The sequence below is a fragment of the Acinonyx jubatus genome, chromosome B4 (genome assembly GCF_027475565.1).
Source record: "Acinonyx jubatus isolate Ajub_Pintada_27869175 chromosome B4, VMU_Ajub_asm_v1.0, whole genome shotgun sequence".
NCBI classification, from domain to species: domain Eukaryota; kingdom Metazoa; phylum Chordata; class Mammalia; order Carnivora; family Felidae; genus Acinonyx; species Acinonyx jubatus.
The window spans coordinates 58,698,728-58,720,382 of record NC_069387.1 but is presented as its reverse complement, the minus strand read 5'-3'; the positions used below and the strand labels follow the sequence as shown (position 1 = coordinate 58,720,382).

At 37.5% G+C, this 21,655-nt stretch overlaps 1 protein-coding gene across 7 annotated transcripts in view; it reads left to right on the top strand.

Moving 5' to 3' along the window:
• ITPR2 (inositol 1,4,5-trisphosphate receptor type 2) overlaps positions 1 to 21,655 on the top strand; it is a 485,861-nt gene that overhangs the window by 99,744 nt on the left and 364,462 nt on the right. For 6 of the 7 annotated variants that reach the window (XR_003413010.2, XM_053226056.1, XM_027035788.2 and 3 more), the window contains 4 exons: positions 5,216 to 5,314; positions 5,597 to 5,680; positions 5,980 to 6,126; positions 9,134 to 9,229. Coding sequence is in view for 6 of the 7 variants with exons in the window: in XM_053226056.1 (XP_053082031.1) it covers positions 5,216 to 5,314; positions 5,597 to 5,680; positions 5,980 to 6,126; positions 9,134 to 9,229 (426 nt within the window). In the remaining variant the exon portion in view is untranslated. Of the gene's footprint in view, positions 1 to 248; positions 306 to 5,215; positions 5,315 to 5,596; positions 5,681 to 5,979; positions 6,127 to 9,133; positions 9,230 to 21,655 lie in introns of all 7 variants that reach the window. The other variant, XM_027035790.2, reaches the window with a different exon arrangement.

The following is a 21,655-nucleotide window of genomic DNA, read 5'->3' as shown; positions in this document are numbered from 1 at the left end:
TGCTGAATAACTTTTTATGAATAGAATACTTTGCAAATATTGGGTCAGGTGATCAAGAAAATAGTTGCGATTTAAAAAAAATTAACATAAAATCCAAGCAATATAAAAATATAATTATTCTGATAGTTTTCTCAGTGCTTTGATTACATTTTAAATATGTTTTGGATATTTCTTGTCCTAGAAATGTCCTCTTTTATAGTGAATCTATTTTTTCTGGTGAATTTTGAAATATACATTCAATTCCACAGGATGCAAGCTTCATGGTTTAATTTGGTTAATAAATTATCTGATGATACCCTCTTTAGGTAAGGTTTGGGAGACGCATGGCATGCAGGAATGTAGTGCACTTTAAGTCTTGTGTTGGAGTCCTTAAAAAAATAAGTCCTACATGTTTATTTTTTGGCATCAAGTGATGTGTGCTGTGAGCATGATATATATCTTAACTTCAGTAGGTAGTTAATTACAATCAACTCTCAATTATTTAGGGACTGACTATGTAGTTTATGAACAACCTATGTCTTTTAGTGCCCTTTCTTGTAATGCTTGCTTCCCTCTCTGGTCTCCCACTGAGTAGTGTCCCTGGCTGTAGATGGTCAGTGAAAATCAAACTGTGAAAAAAGCAAAACCTGAGCTCAAGTTCTGAGGGAATATGAGAAAATGATTGGATAAATTAGGGCCTTTAGATTCACTGTGGATTTTATTAATTCATTTTGTTTACTTATTCATTCTGTCTATTCCTCTCCTTGCTCCCAGATGCCTTTATAGGATCAACTGAGAGTTGAATGTAATGAACTATTTCAAATAATTAGTTGTCCTGGGGTGGGGGGAACCTACCACCCAAACACTCCATTTTGGTAAAATGGACAATGTAATTGTTAAGTGCAATATAGAAATCCTCCTTATATAGATGTGCTCCATAAAGCATGGCTAAAACAACCTTCCACATTGCTTTTTGCTGTAACAGCTCATTGTTTTTGCTCACCACTATGTAGCTATTGTGTGTGATTAAGGTTGCTGTGAAAACATAAGCACACCCATAGTCCTCTGTTTGCCACTTAAATGTATAGCAATGCTCATTTTCTTCCCCAGGAATAGGTGGCATTCCCTAGCAATAAGTATCGTTCTAAAATTCTAAAATGTAGGAAATACTATCATGTCGTAGTAAGTGATTTAATTATTACTGATTTTTCTTAAAAGTGTATTAAGCTAAGAAGAAATTGAAAGGTTCAAAGGACTTTTAAAATTATACTCTACCATTTAGCAAGTAGTAAGTTGTGATTTAGGTTGTAAGTATCCAATAAGATGTTCGGTGACTGAAATGAAACTTAAGAACGAGGCTGATGAGGGGCGCCTGGGTGGCTCAGTTGTTTGAGCTTTTGATTTCAGCTCAGGTCATGATCTCACAGTTTGTAAGTTTGAGCCCCACGTTGGGTTCACTGCTGTACTCTCTCTCTGTCTCTCTCTCTAAAAATTAAACAAACATTAAAAAAAGAAAAAATGAGGCTGATGATAGTCTGGGGAGAAAAATGCTCATATCCTCAAAAATGAGCGGTTTCTATCATTTAAGAACACTTATGCCATATCTTACAGAATTGTCAGTTGGATGGGTTTTGGGGGAAAAGAGATTCAAGGACCCCTCAACTTTCAGCTGTATAGAAGCTCTTCCTTGCTGTTGAATAGTTAGAAGGTCACTGGGGATAGCAGAGTATGTAAATATTTCATTTTCATTTATTTTCCCAAGATTCAGTGTTTGTTTTTTTAATTTTCAACTTTGATCTAAGAAGTTATTACTTCTTAACCTTGATGGTAGATTTTAAAAAGGAGAAAAGCCCAGATCTTCCTCCAGTCAAGAGAAAAATTCAACTCTTAGGGTAAGAGCCTCTTCAAATAGCAAGTAGATTTTGCTATTTTGCAAAACTAGGTCTCTTGGAATTCTAGCAAAGGTAGGACTAGATCCCTGGTGTTTTGGTTTTTATTGCAGTGTTCTTTTCACCAGGCCAGGTGCCACTTCAAAAGAAGGGTAGCTGCCAGTGGCACTGTATTGCTCTTTATTTGCAGTAAAATCTCAACTTGAATCTTACATGACTGTTGCTTAGAACCAACAGAAGTGCTTTTGAAATTGGAATTTTTAAAAGATGATTTTGTACTAGGGTGAGTGTGTCATGGCAGAAAATGATTGCAACCTCAAGTTCTGTATTAAATACATAGCATCTGGGAAGGCATCGGACCACATTGGTGGATCAGCCCCAAGTTCCATATTTACCGCTTTATCCAATTAGGTGTAAGTTCCCCAAGAACAGGGATTATTTCTCACATGTTTGTATTCTTTTTGGCACCCCTTACTGTTCTTTTTGTTTCTTTTGATTAGTATCTTGTCCATTTCATTTTCAAGTTGTTGTTTTGTTTTGTTTTGTTTTTGTTTTGTTTCAGCTTGGTTACTCAAAGTCACCATTGTCAAGAACAAGACAGAGGACTTGGAAATCAGTGAATTGATGTTAGATTCTCTTTGTGAATACCATTCTTATGAAACCTTGGTGCTTGGAACATTTTGGCTATATGGCTGGTCTCTTAAAAATATACAGTATAAGGGGTGCCTGGGTGGCTTGGTCGGTTGGGCATCCGACTTCGGCTCAGGTCATGATCTCACGGTCCTTGAGTTCGAGCCCCGCATCGGGCTCTGTGCTGACAGCTCTGTGTCTCCCTCTCTCTCTGCTCCTCCCCAGTTCATGCTCTGTCCTCTCTCAAAATTAAAAAAAATATACAGTATAAGACTTTATGGGTGGTGTTTTGAAATAAATAGAACATATGGATTGACCCAAAGCTTACAGAAAAGTACACAAAAATAGTAAGACTTAGGTCAGTGGATATAGGTGCAAACAAAAAAATTCTTTTAATTGAAAAGACACAGCTGAAATATATCATTATATTTAGTAGCTTATTGACTAATATTTATATGATGCAGATGAGAATGACATTGTAAACCAAATCCAGAAATTGGATTGTAAACCAATTGTAAACCAATCTTAAGAAATTGTAAACCAATTGTAAACCAATCTTAAGAAATTGGAAGATCAGACACAGCACTGGCAAGATGTGTATTAAATCCCAGTATTCGTAGTATGGATGATGATGTGGACTTCTGTCCGGCTCTGAGAGTTAGAGCCACTTTGATGTCATGTGCAGTAAGAAGTGTGTGTGTGTGTGTGTGTGTGTGTGTGTGTGTGTGTTGTAGAAGGGGATGTTGGAAATATGTTTATGTCATGTTGGCTTTTGTATGTTTTTGTTTATTTAATTTTTAAAACTACTTACCAATTTTGGTTCACAGATAGAAAGCAATATAAAGATGTTTCACTTAAAGTCTCTTACCCTTTTTTCCATCTCCCCAGTTTTTGCCCCCTGCACCACAGTTAACCTCTGGAAAGATTTCTTATGCATGTACTTTTACTCCTTCCCTCTCCTTTTAACACAAATAGAGCCCACTCTGTTTCCTCACCCTCTCACTTAACACCTTTTCTTGGTGGTATTCCCTTATCTGTGCATAGAGAGCTTCTACAGTGGCTTTTGTGAGTTAGGCACCAGCACCTGACTGATGATGACTTGAAAGGCCGGTGATGAACAGAGACCAATTCTAGAAGCTACTTCTGCAAACTAAGAACAACTACCCTTCGCTCGAATAGTGAACTTGAAGCTTCTCTATCATATTTGAATCTCCAGATATAGTTTGTGACAGCAGTACTATGTGTAAATGTAGACTCCTGTATATAACCCACAAAATCTTATATATTGGAAATATGAAATTATGTTCCTGAAAGTCTTGGTCTAGGTTAAGATACAGGAAGAAGTTTTGTTTATTCTTATTTTCTGAGTCCTGATTTGCTTTTCAGTTTTCTCTCAAATTAATGTATTCTCATATTCAGTTCGTACAAAATATGCAAAGAGAGGTATTGTTTTTCATTTCTGAGATGGTAAGAAATTTCATATGAGAATTAAGAGTATAGGTCTTACAATAATAAGTCTTCTAATGGATTGTCACAAGAGAGACTTTAATAATTCCAAAATTAAACTGTTCATTATCATTAAGAAAACATAACTTTATTTCCCACAATTTGAATTATGAATATAAATTCTTAAAAAATTTTTTTTTACATTTATTTATTTTTGAGAGACAGAGAGAGACAGAGAACAATCAGGGGAGGGGCGGTGGGGGGACACAGAATGCAAAGCAGGCTTCAGGCTCTGAGCTGTCAGCACAGAGCCCAAGGCGGGGCTGGAACCCTCTAACCATGAGATCATGATCTGAGCCGAAGTCGGACGCTTAGCTGACTGAGCCACTCAGGCGCTCCTATGAATAGAAATTCTTGAGGGTAAATTGGTCATCGTTAATGACAACATAGATGAAAAATCAACTTAGACTTACTTCTCTAGAGCATTTCTACCAAAACCAATTAAAAAATATTATGTATATCTTAATTAGTTTTTTAAGTGATCTCTACTCCCAACATGGGACTCAAACTTATGACCTGAGATCAAGGGTTGCGTGCTCTACCGACTGAGCCAGCCAGTCAGTAGAGTCCGTTTTTTAGCTTTTTTTTTTTTTTTGACTTAAAAATGAATACCAAGTTTAAAGAACAATATTAGTTTGGGATGTTTAAGATAAAAGTCAACCAGGTGCTTAAGGACCAAACAGTAAACATATTTCTACCAGGTCATACCTAATTGTGCATTTCCGGAATCCAGATGGCATTAGAATGTTTAATAGATTTCTGAGATTATGGGAAGGATCAAATTGCACAGACTTGTTTTTAATTCCCTAGATAATACACGTATGACATTTTCTCCTCGCACTTGAAGTGGTTCAAATATTTAGGCAGATTGTTTGTGGCGGATGTATTCCCTCTCTTTGGTGTGCACATGGCAAGAACCTCGTGTTGAGGCGAATTGTCCTATTTATCGACATTAAAAAAAGTTCTTACTGAAATGGGAGACTAATAAGAAAAGGATCTACACTGCCTTTATGAATCCAGGCTGATAGGCATTATGAACATGATTACATGATCATTAATCAGAAGACATTTTACCTCAAGGAGAAAAAGAATTGAACTAAGATTTGTGTGTTAAGTCAATAATGAGGACTTCTGTGCAGTTGTTTTTAGCTTCAAACGGAGCACCACAGATCCACTCAGTGTCATGGTTGCAACTTATTTCTGATTCCTAGATTGTCGTAGGCGACAAAGTTGTTTTGATGCCCGTGAATGCAGGACAACCACTGCATGCCAGCAACATAGAGCTTCTGGATAATCCAGGGTGTAAAGAGGTAAGTTCAGGTGGAAAGAAAATGAATTTTATATTCATTGTGAGAGAAAAAAAAGTCATGTAGCTTCATTTATTGTTTTCATGAGCATAACCCCAGTTATAGTAATTAATATTCCTAAGATCCACGTAGATAGTGATTGCTAGTTTTGGATGGTATTTGTATTGAGGTACATACCTCATTGTCCAAAGTTATCTTTTTTCTCTCTTTTTACCGTTTGGAGGAATAATTTCTGGTACAAAACGGAATGCATAGTTTTATAACTTAGCATTTCTTCATTAATAGGTGAATGCTGTTAATTGCAACACGAGCTGGAAAATCACTTTATTTATGAAATATAGTTCCTATCGAGAGGATGTACTAAAAGGAGTAAGTATGTGCTACATGGAACATTTGCCAGAAGAACTGAAGGTAGTCTTACTGAAATTCTACATGTGAAACCTGTGTATTCACTAGTATTCATACTTCAGAAGATGGTTATAGACCTTAATACTCACACTGAGTGTTTCATTGAGTTTTCCTCTTTTTGGAACATATAAATAATCATTAAAAGCCAAGTAACTAGCAGAAGGGTACAGAGTATAAAAACCAGAAAGAGACATCTGCTTCATATGTCTATTTGTTCAGAATTTTCTTGGAAATACAGTTTTATTTTCCTCTTTTCCTAGGGTGATGTTGTTAGATTGTTTCATGCAGAACAAGAGAAGTTTCTGACTTGTGATGAATATGAGAAAAAACAACACATTTTTCTTCGTACAACCTTGCGTCAATCAGCCACTTCTGCTACTAGTTCTAAAGCACTCTGGGAAATAGAGGTGTGTAAATATTTTTGGATTTTAGTAAGTATTTATATAAAAAATTATATAAATTTACTAGTAAATCAGATTTACTAGGCTGATTATTTTATTATTATAGGCATCATTTGTGATAAGTTGATAAAAGAGTAATATTTGTGAACTAACTTGTCCTCCTCATTACTATGATCAGTTTGAATTCTTAATACTTCCTTTACCTATTCTCTCTGGAGCATCTCTCTCTCTCTCTCCCTCTCTCTCTCTCTCTCACATCTAATAAGAGCATATATAGATGTTGCTTTTTAAAAATCCATTGGGAAATGTTGTGAAGATTGATCAGACTGCAGGCAATGTGCCTCAAATGGCACTGGAGTTAAGATTGGAATATGACAACTCACTTTAAGTGAAGATAGATATCAGAACCACACAGTAACTGAGAAGAACATTTATGTCTTCAGGGGATGCCATTTTTATGGGAATGAGGAGACCCATAGTTAAGAATTCATCCATCCTTTAAAAAGTCATTGCCAGTATGACAGAGTAATTAAGAATTGTAAGGTATGGATTTTTCTTTAAAGGATCTTTCTATACCATGGAGGAGATAAGATAGATGTAATTACTCATGAACGAGCCAACATTTGATAAGTTCCATCCTGATGTAATGGACATCTAAGGCTATAGCAGTGATTTGCAATCATTTTAAACCCATCACTCCCCTTTTACAGCATATATTTTGTGGCGCTTCCTTTAATAGCTTAAAATAGAATTCATAGGTAATATTATTTATAGATTTTCATGATTAAAAATTGATAAAATGCCGAAATTTCAAAATAAAGAAGGAAAGGAAAATGATTTGTAATAAAATAATATGTATTTCAACATGTAAATAATTGCTTTAGAAGGTATAATATTTGTACGTATCTTGAATAAACGCATTTGGACTTGAAAGAAGTGGTAGGTGACGAGGATCTGAAGACATTCTATGCAAGTACAGGAAAATGAACGAGCGGGGCAAATGTGGGCCCTTGAATTATATCTCATGTTAGAAGAAGTAATAACAGAACATACTTATTTTTCACATGATGAAAAAAAGAGGGAAGTAACCCTGCTGAAAGAGGGGTAACGGCACACATTACAGACTATTGAAACAGACAATGAGGAAGTGTGATGTTTATTCCAGTGAGCTGACCCTTAATTATAATGGTAACATCAAAATAATTCTGTAGGCTTGGTTTGGATAATTCTGCCATGGTTCAGAATAGAGATGAAATTGTACAACAAACATATTTCCTATCTTTATTTTTATTATTTCAAAAAAATTTTTTAAAGTTTATTTATTTTGGGAGAGAGAGAAAGAGAGAAGCTCTATTCTACTTTTCTCTGCTTTCTGTTCCAGTGGAATGACTCCAGAACCCTGTTGATGAGGCTTCCTACCCCTGTGATACAGTGGATCACTTAGAAGGCTGTGACTTGCAGGATTTTTGTATCTTGGCCAATGCCTGATGATGCCAAGAGCAGCCTTGCAAAATCATTGTGATAAATGATGACACTCTGTGTCTCCAAATTGTCCTTTAGGGAGCTATACGAGCATTGCTAGATGCACTACTGCATAGGATAGGAATTCTTAGTCTGCGATCTGTGGTGAGCTTCAAGTTATTTGTTAACCTCCAGCAATTGTGTGCAAAATCTGTGTATGTATGTGAGACAGCTGATAGACTTGAGCATTCTCAAAGGTATCAATGTCTTTGTCAAAGGAGTTAGAGTATAGCCAGTGTGATTTGTAAAGGATTTGTGGAAGAAGTTTGAGAACTTAGCCTTTTAGGATGGGTAGGTTTTTGATTACAGGGAGAGTGTTTTTAAGACTTCATCCACTTTGAAGTATTTTCATAATTATTATCTTACTTGAGCTATCAGAGTAGGGGATTCCTAGATGCCGGAGTCTAGCAAAAAATATTAGAAAGTTCTGGATAGCAGCACACAGAATTTGAGGCTGGGGGCAGGAGTCTAAGTGTGGTCAGTATTAACAAAAAGAAGGTAACCTGTTGGGGGAGAATAATGAAAAGTTCTCCTGGTACTTAATCTTCAAAACAGTCTTATGAATTAAAATCATTTGGACATGATGAAACTGGCTTGAAGATGTTCAGTTGCTTGCTGTGATCATACCCTAGTAATTGGCAGAGCTGGGGCTCAAACACAGTCATCTTCAGACTGTAAAGCCTAGGATTTGCTGCTGTGCATCAGGTCACCTGGCGTAAGCAGCTGCTTCAGAGCACCTTCTTTTGTACTCAGGGAGCCTGGTGGCTCAGCATCTGGGCCAGTTCCTGGCTCAGCCAGTTCCTAAGACAGATATGAAAGGACATGGTATTAGTAAAAAAGCATCCACGGATAGGGCCAAGAATTAAGTTAGTTGAGAAAGCTCCAGGTCTTGGCATTTGTGGTTCTCTCTACCTGGAACGATATCTTCCAATCTCTCTACGTGACTGTTTATTCTTACCCTGCGGGTTTCAGCCACCATGTCATCTCCGAGTGGCCTATGCTAATCGCTACATCTCAAGAAGCCTTCCCCACCTCCTCTGTCATGCTCTCTGTTTATTTCCTCCTAGCACTTGCCAAATCTTACGTATTAAAAGCTCTAGTCTTACTCATTGCTGCGTCCTATTGTCTAGAAGAGTACTTGGTGCATAGTAAGCTTTTAATAGGATTTGTTGAAAGAATATTTGAGTAACAAACGGGGAAAAACCCCACAGCATTTCCAGTTTTGGCCTGAGAAACCTGTCTTTTGGAGTAAGGCTGTATTTGCACAGTTAAGGCATGAACATCATGCATGCATACAGTGAGTTAACTGTTAGGTCTCTTGCTCATTTGTGGGGGAATTTTGTTTTTCTGCCACATTGTCCTCTTATGAAAACATATTAGATTTGACAAGTTAGTATTAACAGGCGAGCACTTTGTGTAAAATGTTGGCATTTGCTTGCCAGCAACGTGAGTATCTTTTAGCCTTTATCGTTGTTGCTCTTTTTGTCTGCAGGTAGTTCATCATGACCCTTGCCGTGGAGGTGCTGGACAATGGAACAGCTTGTTCAGATTTAAACACCTTGCAACTGGGAACTATTTAGCTGCAGAGGTAAGTCTAATAGATAGAGTACTATTAAATCTCTGACTCTGGATAGTGACATAAGCAGTTAGGCTCTCCAAACATTGCTGTATTTGTAGGAACAGTCATGATACAAAATTTGACCATTGCCTATTATGATCTGGGCTGGCATATAAATTATTCTTAATATGTAAATATTAATTGAAGCCTTTAAATAATCTTTGTCTTAAAAATTAAAACAACAGTAACAACAGAACGCTGGTTGGTTTCCTTTAAGGTCAAGGGCAAGAGAGTATAGATTCAGTCTAAACTTTTGTATTTAGCTTCATTCTTTCAGAATGTCTGCATTGGAGACGTGATCAATTCATTTTTGGTGTAGTAGAGCCTTGATCGTTTCAGGCCGTTTTCACAGAAACTGGTTTTACTGGCTTTTATTGTTCAAACTGCTGGAGAAGAAAGGCATTTCTTCCTGAGACACTGAACTGTCCTAAAACTGCTAATAAAAATGGTAACAACAAATAAGGTCTTTCCTTTCTCCACTACAAGCATGTTGACAATCAGGTAGATAGGAAGAGTGGGAAGAAGCAACAGCGTAGATGTTTTAGAAATGATTTAATTGGGGCGCCTGGGTGGCGCAGTCGGTTAAGCGTCCGACTTCAGCCAGGTCACGATCTCGCGGCCCGTGAGTTTGAGCCCTGCGTCGGGCTCTGGGCTGATGGCTCAGAGCCTGGAGCCTGTTTCCGATTCTGTGTCTCCCTCTCTCTCTGCCCCTCCCCCGTTCATGCTCTGTCTCTCTCTGTCCCAAAAAATAAATAAATGTTGAAAAAAAAATTAAAAAAAAAAAGAAATGATTTAATTAAAGTTTGGCTATCAAATGCAAAAATAATTTTGAAGATACTAGTTTTTTTTAGATGTATGAAAATATCCATCCATTCTACTCCCCTCAAGTCTGTTTCTGTTTTTCAATTTAGAGTTTCTTCTGGGATTCTAAACCAGAATTTGGCCTTAGAATTTTTAGTATGACTTATCTAACTTGTGGTTTCGGATGTGAGGGAAGATAAGGAAGTGGGGACGCAGAAGTGATGAGAAAAAGGTATGGGAAACAGGAAGTTTCCGTAAATGTGCTGACCCCTGTGTAAACCAGCACCTGACACCATTACCCTTTACATCCTATTAATCTGTGGTAATTTTCTTCATAGTACTTACCACTCTCTGACTTATGGTACATTTTATTTTTTTGGCATTCTCTGTCAGAAGGTATGCTCTCTGAAGGCAGGGGGGTTTATTTTTTTATTTTTATTTTTTTTACTTTATTTTTATTTTCTACATCACCACTGTGTCCCCAGCATCTAGGGCAATGCCTGTAATTTAGAGAGCATTTGATGACTATTTCTTGAATGAATGAATGAATGAATGAATACAAAGAAGCTATTCAGGCTTCTGTAAGCTTAGAGGATAGGAAGAAGATTTGGGGATTTGTATTTGAGAGGAATTTGGAGCCATATTTGGGCAAATTAATCTCTCTAAGCTCTAATTTCTTCCTCTGTAAAATGGGGATAATCACAACATTCATAGAATACAAGTATTAAGAGAATTAAATAGGGTAAAGGGCTTGGCATAATGTGTGCCTCATGATGGGCATCTGGTAAGTGGTGCCGGCATGATTAATTTCATTATGAGAAAATTTACTATATAAAATTTACTATATATTTATACTATTTACTATAGTAAATAGTATAAATATAAATACTTTTATTATTATTGATGAATCTGTTCAAATAAATGAAATATAGCTTTGCCGTTTATGGGCTGTTTACACCTTGAATGTTTTGAAGTAACTTTGTTGAAAAGTAATGCTTTGATGTAAAATTAAACAGTAAGGTGGAGAATCTTGTCTAAAATAAGAATTAGAAAAGTCTATGGGATGTCCTTTAAAAGATAAGAAATTCGTATTAAAATTCTCTTGGATCTGGTGTTAGTGACTCTTCTCCATAATTCAGCTTTCAGTCAATGGCTGTTATAACTATGGACATTCTCTAGAAAGCTGACATGATTAAACATTATTAGTTTTCTTAGTTAATTTCTACAGTTAAAACTTGTATCATTGATAATTCAAATGACTAGATTATTGAAAATTAAATTGTTTATTAACTTTAATGAAGATCTAAGACCTCAATACATAAAGTAGTCCATTAAAAATTGAAAAATAGAAAGCAGCTCATTCCTTGAAAATAATTTTAAAGCCTCTTTTCATTCTATCTCTAGAGGATATGACTTTAAATGCCAGATACTATACTGTCCATTAAAGATTCTGGTGTACTTGTAGGATCTCTGCTTTGACCTTTAATACTTGAGATAGCACTTTTTTTTTTTTTTTAGGAGAAGGTGAGAGAAGGAGAATTAAGCATTAAATACATATCTGAAAATTGAAAAGTAGGAATTTATTGTCTACTGATTTTAACAGAATGGGTGCTTCTGTGTAGTATTCTAACTCAAAAGAAGAATCTTAGCTTTAGAATATTGGCATCCATAGGTTGGGGTTTTATATTTCATATGTCAGCTCAGGTCAGAAAAGGTCCTGGTACAGTCACATCTCAGCACGCTTGTCATACGGTGTGAAAGTGTCTTCAGGTGTGGCAAAAGCACATTTATTATAGTCACTATGACTTGATAAAAACATTGATTTCCAGTTCTAATTCCACAACAGATGGATATAGCCTCTGACAACAGTTAAAAAACAATGTTGGGGCAGCTGGGTGGCTCAGTTGGTTAAGCATCCGACTTTGGCTCAGGTCATGATCTCACAGTTTGTGAGTTCGAGCCCCGCGTTGGGCTCCGTGCTGACAGCTCAGAGCCTGGAGTCTGCCTCAGATTCTGTCTCTCTCTCTCTCTCTCTCTCTCTCTCTCTCTTTCCCTCTGTCTCTTCCCCACCCCATCACTTGCACTCTTTCTCACTGTCAAAAATAAATAAATAAATAAGTAAATACATATTTAAAAAAAGAAGAAAAAACAATGCTTATCCTTTTTATCATTTTGCTTTTTAAAAATGCCCAGGTCTTTAATTTCAAATCATTATTCATGTCATTGAGGTATGGTAAGGAGTTCCTAGCATGTGGATTTGTAACTTCCTAGCCTTATTTATTTTGTTTAATTAGACCCTTACTTATAGGAGAGAAAGGGCTCTATGGCTTTTATTTATTTTTCTCTTTCAGTTTCATCTTTAATATCTAGATACTACTTAAACAATAAGATACACATAATAGGATGTTGAAAATGCAGGAGTTGGGAATAATTATTTTTGGAATTCATAGCAGCAACAGACATCCTCTTTAAGATGTCATACTGTCTTTAACATATACTTTTTAAATGCCTGATAAATGCATAGCATGGTAGAGAATGCTGCAGATAGGAAAGGAAGCAGAGGAGAAAATCTCTGCCCTCAAAGAATTGACCTTCTAGTTTGGAACACAGTGTACAATAAATGGCCACAGGATGGTCAGAGGCAGGATCATGTCAGTCAGGTGGAGTTGTGAGGTAAGCCAAAGGAGGCTCTTGTTTGGGGCAAACTTTTCCCTGGTTCTCCAAGAAAGTAATAGACACAGGTTGGTAGAGAAGCAGAAGGACAATCAAGGAAGCACAGACAGGGTTGTGGAATGTTCCACATCATCAGCAGACAATGTAAAAAGGGAGGCTTGGCTCAAGGAGAGGGGTTCTAAAAGGAATTATTGAGTGACAGATCCCTTTGCTTGAAGATTTTGATTGAAAGGTTTGGATTTGATGTAACTAGTAATAGGAATAACGATTCAAGTAGTTACCTTAGAGGCTGGGGATGGACACCTATTTGCAAACATTTGGTAGACACCAGTGATGTCACTAGAAAACTCAATTTCCGCCCTCAGGGAGCTCTGAGTACAGTGCAATAAGTGTATTGTAGCAATAGGAATAGTGACGTGCTGGTAGGGAAGCACTAAGGTGCCGAGGAGGTACAAGGAATGGTGAATAGTCTAGAGGAGGAGCTGCCTGATGGATGAGTAAGGCAGGTAGGCAAGGAGAGTGTGCAGGCGGTGAGGACAGCTTTTGCACAGGCAAGGAGGTGTGTGGTATTCTACAAACTAGTTTTATATGGATAATACATATGTGTATGACACACAGGATATGTGTGAGTTTGGACGTGGTGCTAGAAGGTGGGGGGGGCAGAAAGGTAGGAAGCTGATTTTTTTCAGGCCGTATATATTAAGTTAAGGAGAATTGGTTTTATTTTATTTTATTTTTTAATTTTTTTTTCAACGTTTATTTATTTTTAAGACAGAGAGAGACAAAGCATGAACGGGGGAGGGGCAGAGAGAGAGGGAGACACAGAATCGGAAGCAGGCTCCAGGCTCTGAGCCATCAGCCCAGAGCCTGACGCAGGGCTCGAACCCACGGACCGCGAGATTGTGACCTGGCTGAAGCTGGACGCTTAACCGACTGCGCCACCCAGGCGCCCCAGTTTTATTTTAAAAGTAAAGAGCAGTGTTCTAAATAAATTTGTGTTTAAAGGTGACCACTCTAGAGTTGCATTGTCCAATGCGGTAGTTGCTAGCCACATGTTGGCTATTTAAATTAAAATAAGTACTATTAAAATTAAAAAGCCAGTTTGTCAGTTACACTAGCCACATTTCAAGGGGCTCAATAAGCACATGATATTGGGTAGCACAAATACAGAACGTTTTCCATCATCACAGGGAAAGTTCCAGTGGATAGAACTACTCTGGAGCGTTTTTAAAAAATTTTAATGTTTATTTATTTTTGAGAGAGAGACAGAGTGCGAGGGGAGGGGAGGGCAGAGAGAGAGGGAGACAGAGGATACAAAGTGGGCTCTGGGCTGACAGCAGAGAGCCAGACACGGAGCTCAAACTTGAGAACCATGAGATCATGACCTGAGCCCAAGTGGTATGCTTAACTGACTGAGCCCCCCAGGCGCCCTACTCTGGAGCCTTTGTAAAGCAGCTGGAAGGGATTGCCTGAGAGGCAGGGAGCCCAGATAGGAGAGAAAGATCTGATACCATCAGGGTATTTTGAGGATTTGAACCAAGGGGGTGACATTGGTAATGGCAAGAAGGCGAAGGGGAGAAGACATTTTTAGGACATTGGAAGCAATGGAAAAAATGGTAATCCATGGAATGTTAGGGGTTAAGGAGTAGGATTCTGGCTTTGGAGAACTGGCGATGTCATTCACCAATTTAGGGAACATGGGAAGGGGTGCAGTGTTGATGAGGAAAATAATCCATTCACTTTTAACTATGTCTAATTGGAAGTGCTCTAAAGTATACAGGTGAAAATGCCTGATAGGGACAGTGTTCACATCTTCTGGAAGTTTGGGGACTGGTGCGCCTGGAGAAGTAGATGTAGTCATCGTCAGCATGGGTGTGATCATCAGGGAGTATGAGGAGAGTGAGGAGATGTTTGAAGGCGGAACTGTGGGGAATGCCAGTTTTTAAAGGATGGACAGCAGATTGGGAGCCTGAGAAGTCAAGGAAGCAACTGGAAGGTCAAATGGGCTGAATCACGATGTCAAGCAAGGGAAGATAGGCTTTCAAGAAGGAGGGAGTGCTACCGAAAAGGTCAGGAACAAAATGTATTTACAGCATTTGGCAAGAACACAGTCATCTGTGGTTGAGAGCATTTTCGGTGGAGACCGGAATCCGGGGTGGGGAGTTTGGGGAGAGGAATGACAAGGGAGCCAGGAAGCGGAAGGAAAGGTGAACTGAGTTTTCGTATCATGGCCGTGCAGGAGAAGCAGTAATAAAGGGAAAGCAAGTCCTACTAGACAGGTTTTTAAAGGTCTATTTAAAAAAAAATTAGATGAGAAGGGAACTGTTTTTACATTAAAGGGAAGTTCCTATTACAGGAGCAGAATTTGGCAGTGAAAAGGCTCTTTTCCCTCATCCTTTCCATTCTCAACACACATATTGATAATTTGAAATATTACTTTTTAATGTGCTTGAGGCATTTCTGGCAAATTGGATTATGTAATTCTTGAATTGCCTTTGAGTATATGGTGTTTATCTTGGCCAGTGTGGCAAAGACAGCCTAGTGTAGTGGGGGAAAAAATCCCATGTATACTGCTCACAGTCTCTGACTTTAAGCAAACATTTGACCTCTCTGAACATCAGTTGCCTTGTGTGTAAAAAAGATGATTGTATATATTACATGGGATTATTTTGGGATTAAAGAAGATATGGAATGTTTAGCACTTTGCACATAAAATGTATTCAATAAGTACTAAGTCCCTTTCCTTCCATTGAGAAGGAGGGGGCAAAAAATGTGGAGTAGCATTGTTTATTATTACTATCACTACTCCTACTATTATTGATTGTAATTTTTTTCCAGAACTGGTATTTCTTTGTAAGTCAGATGACTGAAGGGGGGGAAGTTTAGGGGCTCACCACGGGATGCCTTGCACCTAGAACAGAGTCTGATATTTAATTTATATTTACTAAACACTAGATAACCTAAAGGATCAATCAGAGAGAGAGATTGAAGGTCTGCATCCAATCATTTCACTTTACAGAAGAAGGGACCCAGGCTCTGAGAGGCGATTTACTTTGTCCAAAGTTAAAACAAAACAAAACAAAACAAAAAACAAGATAATGATGGTCTTTGGGCTCAATGCTAGACTTGCATTGCTTCATCTATACCAGTGGTTCTCGCCAGTGGTGATCCTGTCCCCCATTGTATTGCCATTGTATTTGGCAATGTCTGGAGACATTTTTATTGTCAGAACTGGTGAGAGGGAGCTACTAGCATCTAGTGGGTAGAGGCTGGGGATGCAGGGAAACATCTTGTAATGCCTAGGACGGCCTCCACCACAAAGAATTATCTGGCCCCAAATGCCAATAGTGCCAATGGTGAGAAGCCTTGACCTATGTCTTACCAACATTACATAGGCATTTATGGACTGCCCACTGGGTGGAAGCACTATTTTGATGTTGTGAAGAAAACAAAGGTTATTAACCATTGGTCCTTATCATTGGGTGTTTACAGTGTAGAGGAGAATGATATGAATTCAGTCACTGGGACATCTCCTCTGCATACGCATCTGAGACAACTGATTTTGTGTAATGTTAAAATTATTGACATCCGTAGATGACCATGTTAAACCTCACAGGGAGTTTAAAGGGCTGCAACCTTAAATCTAAGCACAAATGAAGAAAAAAAAAGAAAAACCTCAAAATTTTACTTAATCATATACTTCCTAAACATGATATTCTGTTTTAACTTCCAGGGTGGCCAAGTTTTTCAGAAAAATGTCAGTAAGACGATTGCTTGTATAGAAATGAAGGGGACACTATCCAAAGGAAATTAGACCATTTCATATGCTGAGACTTCTGTAGTTTAATTATAGAGACAAAGCACATAAACTGCAAGCTATTTAAGAATAGCAATAGGGGTGCCTGTGTGGCTTAGTTGGTTAAGCGTCTGACTTTGGCCCAGGTCATGATCTCACAGCTTGTGAGTTCGAGCCTGGCGTCAGGCCTTGTGCTGACAGCTTGGAGCCTGGAGCCTGCTTCGGATTCTGTGTCTCCCTCTCTCTCTGCCCCTCCCCAGCTCATGTTTGCATTCTGTCTCTGTCAAAAAATAAATAAACTTAAAAAAATAAAATAAAAAAGAATAGCAATACAAATGTAGTGCTATTTTGTTTTGGATAATTCAAAATTTATTTTTGAGAAATAGCCAATGCTAGAAACTCATGGACAAAATGTGGGACAAAGTATTTAGTTGTGAATTAGATCATGAAGCCAATTGTGGCTTTGTCAGATACTGTGTTACAGTACATTTACAGTACCATATTGTTAGGTCTTCCTGTGATGTCAGTTTCCATGGGGTCAAACAAGAAATAAGGTAACATGAGGGGAAGGAAGGTGAACAGCCATGTATGTTTGCATTTGCATTTAATGCACAGCACAATTATAAGCACACTCATTGACATTTGCCCTAGATCCTTTACTTGTATCAATAAACACCAATATCTCCTTATTGGTACAGGAGAGTTCACAACCATATCAATGGTCAATGGGGGAGAAGGTAATTTTATCATATTTTGAATGGGATGATATGAGAGCCTCAGTAAATAGTTCCTCCATAGTCAAGGGAGCAATTATAAATCAAGTATCACAATTTCTGATCTGCTGCTTCTCCATTTTCTTTCTTTGGATATTATTAAAGCAACAATGATCCTTTCCAAAACAAGATAGATTGGGTAGTGCAAATAATTTTATTTGTTAAAGATTTTGTAATTGCCCTTTCAAAGACAACTAGCTTACTTGTTTGTAGATAGGCCAGACTTCCACCAGATGGCAGTAAACACTTATTTCCTGACTATACAACTGACTTTGGATTTAATTAATTAGTTAAAAACTTAGTACTCTAGAACCTGTCCATCATCATAGAACCTTATGAATCTCAGGGCTATAGTTTTAAATATCCCTATGTTTAGTTTGCCATCAACTGTATCAGCCACAGTTTATGAAAAGGGCCTGGTTTGTATGTTTGTGTGTGTAGGCATATATATAAATAAGGACAGTAGAAGAATATATATACGAGACCCTATACACACAAGCATAACTGTTATATGTCGAAATGTAAATCATGCCTGGCACATGTTAGCATCCAATAAAGATTATTTTTCCCTTCTTTTCTTTTCTAGACTTGTCAGTCAGAATAATAGATTGTCTCTCAAATGCCAGTCATTGGAAAGAAGAAGATAGATAATTATTTAAAAATACACAAGTGATGATTTTAATGTTACATATAATAAAAGTTGATCAAAACACATTTCATCATAAAACAAGTAACCTTTTTGTTTTAAGAAAATGAACATGTATTAGAAGTGTGTCCAGTTGGTGTTGTGTTCCATGGAAAGTTGTGGTTGTTTTTCACTTGATTGTGGTACCATCGTGGCTTTCACTGCCCACGTGTTTATGATAGTTCTGTGTCTCTCTCTCTTTCTCTGCCACTTTTCTATTCTGACTTGTGTCATGCTTTGCTTGACTTCTTTCTAGCCTCTTTGGCCATTTAAATGAGAGCTCCCTTCAAAGGTTTAGTACTGGGTGTTTTTGTTCTTCATATCCTCTGTCACTCACTCCCTTGGCTTTACTGGGCCATGAATTTGATCTCAGTTGTCCCACTGCCATTGAAACTCAATAACTATATCCAAGATTGAATTGTTTCCCCATAAAACAGTGCAGTTTTCTTAGTTAAGTGTTAGAAACTTAAAGTGATGACAAACATATTTTTCTCTCTCAGTTTACACATTCAGATTCTACTGACTCTGGCTCTGTAAAATCTTCTGCGTCTGCTTTTTCCTTTCCATTTCAACATGATTATTTCTGTCAGGGCTTTGCTGCCTCTCACTTGAACCACCGCACTTGGTTACTTTCCCTCTTCCATCCTTTGTCTCCATCTCCTACTAACCATGGCAAAGGGTTTTTAATGCAATGTTTCAGCAAACATTTCCCCAGTGATATGCAAAATCTTTCTGAAGATGTGAACCCATTAGCCTATGGTTTAATGGCCCCATTGGTCTGGGCTGGCTTGGATCCCATCCCTCCTCATTATGGAGGCAGGAGAGAAGTAACATGCTATAGTAAGTAAAGGATGTAGCTTTGGAATTGTCAGACCTCTGCTCCCAGTGACCCTGCCACTCACCAGTGGTGTGACTTTGCACAGAGGACTTCACTTGATGTGCCCCAGGGGGCTCATCTGTAAAGTGGGGGTGAAGAATCCATTCTACTATGATGATTATAAGAGGAAATGAATTAACCTTTAAAAGGATATAAAAAGTATTCCATAAGTGACATTTATCGGTCTTCTCTGAACAAGTCTTATTTTTTACCCATGTGGTGTTATCTTCCCTGCATTTCCTGTCTTCTTCACTCCTTTCCTTCTCTGCAAGTTAAATTTCTACCCATCCTTCAAGGCTTATCTCAGATGCTCCGTTCTCCATGAATAATTCTTCAATAAATTTGCCCACCACGGATCCCTCCTTCTTCTGACCTATATTATTTATAAATTATTCATTCTTATCTTATATCTCTTGTCACATTCTATTTTATATTACAGCTAGCTGTATTTATGTCTTATTTTCCCTCTTAGATTGTAAGGTCTTGTGGTCAGGGACCACATTCTTTTTGTCTTTGCTAAAATACCATATGCCACAATGTTTTGCCCATTATAGATATTCTATTAATATTTATTGAATAAACGATTGAATAGCATATTAGGTCTCTCTCTCTCCAATGCCAGATTTTATAATTTATTTTTTAACATAAGGAAATATTTCCTTTAACATCCTAAAAGATTCAGGAATCTTCACATGACCATGTCTTTTTTCTTTTTTCTATTAGAAATAATATTTTTTTGGTTCATCCTTAGTCTAATTACTTTAATAATTACTGCTATTATTTCATTTAGAGAAGGAAAGCATCAGTATAACTAAGACATACATTAAAGCATATATTTATTTGGTCTTCAGTTAATACCGATAAATTTATATAGTCATAGATATATTTGGGTGGCTTCTCCTCCTTTTTCTCTTTCTTCCCCTCTGCTTCCTCCTCTTTCTCCTCATTATTATTATCCTTTAATGAATTTACTGAAGCAATAACTCCATATTATTATTGGAGAGACACAAAGATGAGGCAAAATCTAACTGATCTAACATTATCTTTAGTATTGTTGCCAAAGACTCGAGTTATAAAATTTAATGACATATAATTAGTATGATTAGGCTTTGGTCATAGACTTTTCTCATTTTACCTATGAGGACCCTGAATTCCAAGGTGGAAAGGTTGGCTGAGTGACCTTTTCTATAAAGCTCATGGGTGTGTCTTCACAGAGCAGAGTCTGAAATTTAGTTCCCAGACTTCCCTTAGGGATTATAACTGGGTGACCCAAAGTGGATGAAAAATGTGAAGACTGAATTTCAGAAAGTCTTTGTGATAGAATATAACTTATATTTCAGAGGGCATATGTGATTGTGTGTTTGACTTAGGTATGTTACTTCCTGTTCCTGTACACATTTTAGTTAGGCTACATCATGGTTCCAGTATGAATTTCCGTCACAGTGTCTGTGGTGAACTACTGCAATGCTTAGTGAATAAAAACTTGGATCACAAGATATATCCATGTTTAAACATGTTGCATATCTTTTGGAAGTAACTTAGCTATCATTTTAGTATGCACAGTTTTTTAATTTGAAAAAAAATCTGAATTCTTCAAATTGGAAACAAATTAAAAAATACAAAACAGTGATACTTGGCTAAAACAGCCGGGTAAACCCCTCCCGGGCACTATGCTGGAAGTGCCATCACTACCAAATAAAAGTGTGTCTTTTTGTGTTTGATTAATCAGTAGACAGGGGGCCAGTTAATTCACTATCTTTTTGGCTTTCTACCTTTCACTCTTGGATTCCAAAAGCAAGAATAATCCCATTTTGGGATTAATTCTTTTATTTGTAATTCAAGGGAATTTAAGGAGCCTGAGAAATGTGTCTCCATAGAAGAAGAAAGTTCAGCCTCAAATCTCCCCAACTGCTGGCCTAGCACTAACAGGCAACTTGTAACTGGATTCCCATTTTCTTACCCCCTCCCTTGCCTCCCACTGTTAGTCAGTTCTAAAACCTGAGAGACTGCGGTCATGTGACTGTTGGCTGGCTTCTGCTTTCTATCCATTCCTCTCCCTTAGACCCTCTCCCCCACACTTCCTGATTTGTTTAACCACAGTTTAGTTTTATCTGATCTTAGATTTCATATAAATGGAGTCATATGAGTGGCTTCTTCTACTTACAACATTTTTAAGAATATATAATTGACATAACTTATATTAGTTTACATGTACAACACAATGATTTGGTACATGTATATATCGTGAAATGATTACCACAGTTAAGTTTAGATAACATCCATCACCATACGTAATTATAAAAAATTTTTTCTTGGATGAGAGCTTTTAAGATCTATTCTCTTGGCAACTTTCAAATATGTAATACAGTCTTGTTAACTACAGTCACCATGCTAGGCATTATATCCTCACGACTTACTTCCTTGTAAGTGGTGTTTGTACCTTTTGACAGCCTTCACCCATTTCACCCAGTCCCCATGTCCCGCCTCTGGCAACCCACCAATTTGTTCTCTATGTATGAGCTCAGTTGGTTTTAGATTCCACATGTAAGTGAGATCTTATGGTATTTACTTTCTGTGACTTATTTCAATGTTGTCAAGGCCCATCCCTATCGTTGCAAATGACAGGATTTCATTCCTTTTTATAGCTGAACAGTATCCCATCGCATATATATTTTTGAGATCCATCCTTGTTGTTATATCTGTAGCTCATCACGTATATTGCTGAGTAGTACTCCATTGTTTGAATATTCCACCTTTTATTTATCCATTCTCCTATTATATGGTAAGTATT